Genomic DNA, 6,000 nt, shown 5'->3' on the forward strand with positions numbered 1-6,000 from the left:
AAGCCTCATCCTTGTCTCCTGGCCAATAGAGAAAGAGAGTCTCTCATCCCTAAACTAATCACAAACCCATCGGAGAAAATGAAAACGCGGAGAGACAATACAGAGGTGGGCGTTAGACAGGCCCACCGAACTGACAGAAAAGTAGAACCTTCACAAGTTTGATAGAGGCTATATACGCAGAGATTGTCATTTGAACTGGTTCTTTTCTGACAGAATTGCATTGATTACAGTCGTTTGTTTAAACGACGCTTCGCATTGATACCTTTGTAGTCAAGTACATCAGCATCATCATGTGTAGTTATGCATCTAAACGTGCACTGATTCTGAGGCGCAGCGTGTGTAAAAGCTTCGTTATGCCCTGAATGCAACACAAATACATGCTGAAGTACCTCGAGTCTTTCAATGGGATCAGCTGCGTATGTAAATTGCTCCACAGCTCTGTTTCTGGGCGAATCCGTTCCGTTTTGCTTGAATCCGCCTCTCCGTGCTCGTTCAGTATTGACGCACTTAAAGACTCTTCCCTCAACCTTAAGGCGAGCGGCAGCGACCAATCACCAAGCCATTACAGGCTTCAGAGGAAACTGTTTATGTGACTCCAGAGCTAATTAGGCTCATGAACTAACAAATCGCTAGCACAACTGGTGAGGAACCGATCACATTCATGGATTGTCTGGAGAAGTCGGCCACCTCTCTCACGATGTGTTGAGCTGTGTGCTTTTGAAAGATTTTTTTTACCCTTTCTTTAGCTGCCACTAACTTGTCTCTTGCTGGCAAAACTTTGGTCTTGGGTGTGGAGTATTTTTTAGTGCGAACGCGTGTACCGTTTTCACTTAAACTGGGGAATCCTGCCTGGTGAACAATGTTTCAACCTACACCGAAGAGGTGTTTTACCATAGAGTCTTTGGTAGCGAAGGATAATCCTTTGCCAGCGTCGAGATCCGAGGAGCCCATACGACCAGCGGCGCTCAGCTATGCAAACTCAAGCCAGATGAATCCATTTTTAAACGGCTTTCATTCCAGCGGCAGGGGCGTCTATTCAAACCCGGACTTGGTGTTCGCAGAGGCTGTTTCACATCCTCAAAACTCCGCCGTCCCAGTCCATTCAGTACCTCCTCCTCATGCTTTGGCTGCTCACCCACTGTCGTCCTCGCACAGTCCGCACCCTCTTTTCGCAAGCCAGCAAAGGGACCCTTCAACTTTTTACCCGTGGTTGATACATAGATATAGATACTTGGGTCACAGATTTCAAGGTAAGTTTCTACAAAATATTTCATTCGCCAATTATTTTGACCAGTCGTCCAGAAAGAAAAAAAAAAGCCACATGGCCAAAGGTCACGGCGGGTTTTTATTGATAATTAGCCAAATGTCACTTTTGTGCTATATTGGAAATCTTAAAATTAATGCTATCGAAAAAAAAGTATAACCATTTTATTGCATCGAAATATTGGCTAATGTTGTGAAGTATGGCATTATACAACGGTGCTCGGTAAATTTCTGCAAGAAGGGAGCCCGGCTTTAATAGCTACTAAGCTGGTTCAAAACTCACAAGTAAAGTATTTAAAACATTCGTATTTGATATTTTAGTAATTAAGAATTAATTAAGTAATTATTTTAAAAGGTTTAAATAGCCTATTTATTTTATCGTAGCCTAAATTGTTTCAATTCTTTCGAATTGATTAATATGATAAAACACAGCCTATCGAATGAAGTTGAATATAGCCTATATGTGAAACATTTATATATTACAAATAATACGCATTCATATCACTATGAGAAAAAAAATTAAGAGCTACAAATTAATTTATGAATAGACAGAAGTAGTCTGTATTTTCCGTTCGACCGTTTTTTCGGTCGAAATGATAATTTCGCCTTTATTTAAAAGTGCGTTTGTCTGGTTCTTAAATGCTGTAAAACTGTTTGCTTAAAAATTAACGTTAATAGCCTATTATTAAACGTTAATAAGTGTGGTAGCCTATTAAGAGACTACATATAATACTAAAATTACACATGTTATTGCAAAAGTCTAACTCTTTTATTTTACTTTTGTAATATTAAATATTGGGGAACAATTGTCATCCCAGCTGTTGACCGAAACACTCCTATGGAAATCTTTATTTACAATTGATCAAGATACTCAAGGCCATTGAATTAGTTTGAGAATGTTTCAGGTCTGAAATAAAAACAGTCGTAGTCTATATTTCCGATTGTTTAATTAACAAGTGTTGGAAAATAATATTGTGAGCATTATATTTTGAATGAGTAAGGGTAGGCCTAAATTAACATTATTTTGTCTCTCATTTGAATTTGCAACAAAACTTTAATTAGCCAATGAAAACATTTGCACTATCACTGCACTGCACTGTCAATGCCGATAACAGAAAAAACCCTCTTGTTTATTTTTATATTAATATTATTGCAGGCTATATTTTTAGTAAGATGTTGCATTGTATATAATGTTTTAAAACTTCATGCCCTCAAATAATTAATGAGAACAGAATGATTGTAGTCTATAGTCTAACAATTATATTTTATATAATTATAAAATTAATGCAAATATAATGGGACACTATATGGGTTTTGATTATCATCATTTTCATTACAGGAAACGAAACAAGCCCGGAAAGCTTCCTATTGCACAATGCACTGGCAAGAAAGCCCAAAAGGATTCGTACAGCTTTTTCACCATCACAGCTACTACGGCTTGAACATGCTTTCGAAAAAAATCATTACGTCGTCGGTGCGGAACGAAAACAGCTCGCTCACAGCCTTAGCCTCACAGAAACTCAGGTAAGAAGATGTTTACCTGTCTTCATTAGCGCGGATGTGCGCATGGTGCTGTGGATATAATACGGCCTAAATTACAACTGAAATCAATAGTCTCGTCCTTGAAACGGCTACATATTATGGTCATAGGCTATACTTTAAATGTAATATGCAGTGTTCGCGTCACACAAATGCAATTCTGAATGATGTAATTATCAATTAAAGCTTTTAAATTTTTATATTTTTATGTATAGGCCTTAATATTTTTTAACGTTTATTCGTTCTCTTTGCCAGCATATTTGCATATAGTCGCAATGAGTATTGTCACAAGTAAGTGGCCATATAGCCTGCTATATATTTATTAACATATTTGTACATATTTCGTGACATTTTGATTTCAGAAAATGTTTTTGTTTTGTTTAGCGTTTTGTTGGCAACCACATGCGGAAAGAGCTATAAGCATTGTTCTTAAAGCTGAATGATCTGGAGTGAGTTAAATCCACCATTTAATTCACCCCTGTTTTTGGTGAAGTTGAACGATTCCGATTGAGGGCTCTTGTGGGAAATGTTTGGCAATTAACCAGTTAACCGTTTTAAATGGACACTTAAAAGAATGAGGCGGATTCTATGAATTTCCCTAACCATATTTAAGATCGTATTTGCTCGTATCGTTCAGTGGCCCGGTCGGGGTCTATTGTCGCAGTGACAGCACCGGCCCTTTTCTAAACGGCGCCTTTCTGAAGAGCAAGAGAGAGAAATGGACGACGAGCCACTTCAGTGCTTCAATTAGCTCACTGAATGCACATTAAATGTGCCTCACTTGCCAAGTTGTCAGCTGAGAGCTTTACGGATGATATGAATGATTTTGGTGATGAATTAAGGTAAAGACTGAACTTTACCAATCTATGCTAATAGAAAAGGTTTACGGGGTTAGACTATAATGAGGGGTGAATTGTAAATAGGCCAGCTAACATATCCGTGATAAAAAAGCGTCAGTTACGGTGAAGTTTCACTGGTATCACACTACACATGCTGCTTTATTGTATAGGGAGTCGATTTCCTCTCGTTATCAGTTAAGTTTGAGTTTGAAGTAGCAGCAGGGGAATGGTATAGTGAGGATTCAACCTGTCGTTAGTAAACAGGTCAGGTGCATTTTAAAAGGAAAGCCCATGCCTAAATATCATCCTCACATATCAGTAGCTAATATTGAATTTAATAGGCTACCTCATTTAAATTCTTTATGTTGCTTTAATTTATTCAGACTGAAGACACTAAATGAAAGTCGACCAATGCTCTCGCGACTAGATTGACAGTGAGATACCTGGCAGTTCTTTGTCCGTCTAGACCTAGTTATTCTTAAGGCACGTTAGTGATACTTTCTGTCAGGCCAACTCTCTTTGTTTAATTGTTTTTTTATTCAGAGACCAGCGAAAAGCTGTTGTATTTTACGCTGATTATTTTCCTTTTCTCTCTCGCCCCAGGTAAAAGTTTGGTTTCAGAATCGAAGGACGAAGTTCAAGCGTCAGAAACTGGAGGAAGAAGGGTCGGATTCACAACAGAAAAAGAAAGGAACTCATCACATAAACCGATGGAGAATGGCCACAAAACAAGGAAGCCCTGAGGAAATTGACGTCACCTCAGACGATTAAAAGACTTGAACTGTTCGAACACGGGACAGCGGCGTGGCTTGAAGGATGTCACGGATAAGGATGCTGTGTACTGACAGAGGGAGAGGGTAAAGCCAATATCACATTTTGATTCTTGAGATCGGCAGCTTGAGGGTGAGAGATCCTGTTGGTGGCACTGCTTGTCACTACAAGGGAACTGTCAATAATTTTCACGTTGCCAAGGCAAGGTGATTGGCAGGTATTACATGCAGCCCCCCGCCCCCATCACCACACCCGCACCACCTCATCACCACTATTACAAAACATAGCTCAAATGCGCATAGGACATTTGCACTTCTGAGGGGTTTTTCCCTCTCGTTTTATTTTTTCAAGACGTGAACCTTCCCCATCAAGATACCAAAATATACAGCTGTTTTTGTAAAACTTGAATTGCATGGTAGAGCAAAGAATTTTTGGTAGGTTAATTAATTTGACCTTTTCGAAGTCAATTTGTTTTAATTCGATTTTTTTAATCTGAGAAATGTTGTGTGCTTCTTCCTTTTTTTTCTTTTTTTTACAACAGTGTGCAGTCTTTGAATTTATGAATCTCGTGTTAAAGTGATTGTGAAAACAATATGAAGTAGCAGTGCTGCGTTATAGTGTTTTTAAGGAGTAAAACACATTTAAAACCTTATATTAAATAAAAAAAGTTTACCACATACAATAGTAAAATTTTCCATGACATTCCTTAAAAATGTAAGCTTTACCATGACTCCGTAATCTTGGTGCGAATATATGATCGGGACTCGCCCCTCCTCTAAAGAGTTGCCTCGAAGGATTAAGAATTGACGACCGCCTAGGCAGCAAAACTTCAAGCACTGAGCGTATTCCATGTATAGAGATACTAAAAGCTAATGTTTATGTTAAATCGTCTTTTACAAGAATGTAAATAATTTTGTGTTTGTGTTAAGTTTGCTACAATTTTAACACAAAGTATACTTCCAAGAAGTATGTAATTGTCAATATTTTGTCAATAAAGTTTTATCAATATGTTGCTCAGAATAAAAGTAAAGGCTTTTTGTTTTCACAAAAAGAGGCCAAAATGAAACGTTTGCCCTGTATAGTAAATGGTTAAGGATACATTGTATTATCTGTTTTGGAAAAAAACATTATAGGGCACTATTGAATGGGTTGCACTGACAGTTCTCTTCTTTTGATTCTGTCCCTTGGTGTCATTGTCATTTAGGGCAAACAAGCGAGTTATAGTTATCACTTTTCAATGGAGTTATCAATGGAATATTCCACCAGCTGCGTAATTAATCTGAGCATATAAAGTGTAACGGGGACACGGACTGGTTAAAATGTAACACAAATAGAATGCTAACAACGGCTTGAGCTCGGTTTTTCCAGAGCGAAGTGCTTGTTTTTTTCTTGCCTCATTTGCCGCTCAGTCTGATAGACTGGCATTAACCAGTTTTATTTCCATTGGTAGACGAGCAGCGTCTGGTCTGTTCAAGCTACAAAGAGTCCTGAGAGCTTTTGTGAAAGTGCAAATCAGTTTAGGCAATTATCATACGAGTAATATGTGGGGGAAAGGGGATGCATTGCCCAGTGGTCCACTTTAATCTGT

General features: G+C 38.3%; 1 protein-coding gene across 1 annotated transcript; it reads left to right on the top strand.

Moving 5' to 3' along the window:
* Positions 1-340: 340 nt before the first annotated feature.
* Positions 341-5,448, top strand: emx2 (empty spiracles homeobox 2). The gene is made up of 3 exons (XM_039672485.2): positions 341-1,250; positions 2,603-2,787; positions 4,245-5,448. The coding sequence occupies exons 1-3, from the start codon at positions 860-862 to the stop codon at positions 4,410-4,412; spliced, it is 744 nt and encodes a 247-aa protein (XP_039528419.1). The 5' UTR covers positions 341-859; the 3' UTR covers positions 4,413-5,448.
* The last annotated feature ends 552 nt before the right edge of the window (positions 5,449-6,000 follow it).

The sequence above is a fragment of the Pimephales promelas genome, chromosome 11, assembly GCF_988280905.1.
Source record: "Pimephales promelas chromosome 11, fPimPro1.hap1.1, whole genome shotgun sequence".
NCBI classification, from domain to species: Eukaryota; Metazoa; Chordata; class Actinopteri; order Cypriniformes; family Leuciscidae; genus Pimephales; species Pimephales promelas.

What these genes read in the sequence shown, in the direction of transcription:
- emx2 (XM_039672485.2), top strand. Translation starts at nt 860, where the DNA reads ATGTTTCAACCTACACCGAAGAGGTGTTTTACCATAGAGTCTTTGGTA. An exon ending in CTTGGGTCACAGATTTCAAG is followed by an intron (nt 1,251 to 2,602) that starts GTAAGTTTCTAC and finishes TTTTCATTACAG; the next exon opens with GAAACGAAACAAGCCCGGAA. An exon ending in TTAGCCTCACAGAAACTCAG is followed by an intron (nt 2,788 to 4,244) that starts GTAAGAAGATGT and finishes CTCTCGCCCCAG; the next exon opens with GTAAAAGTTTGGTTTCAGAA.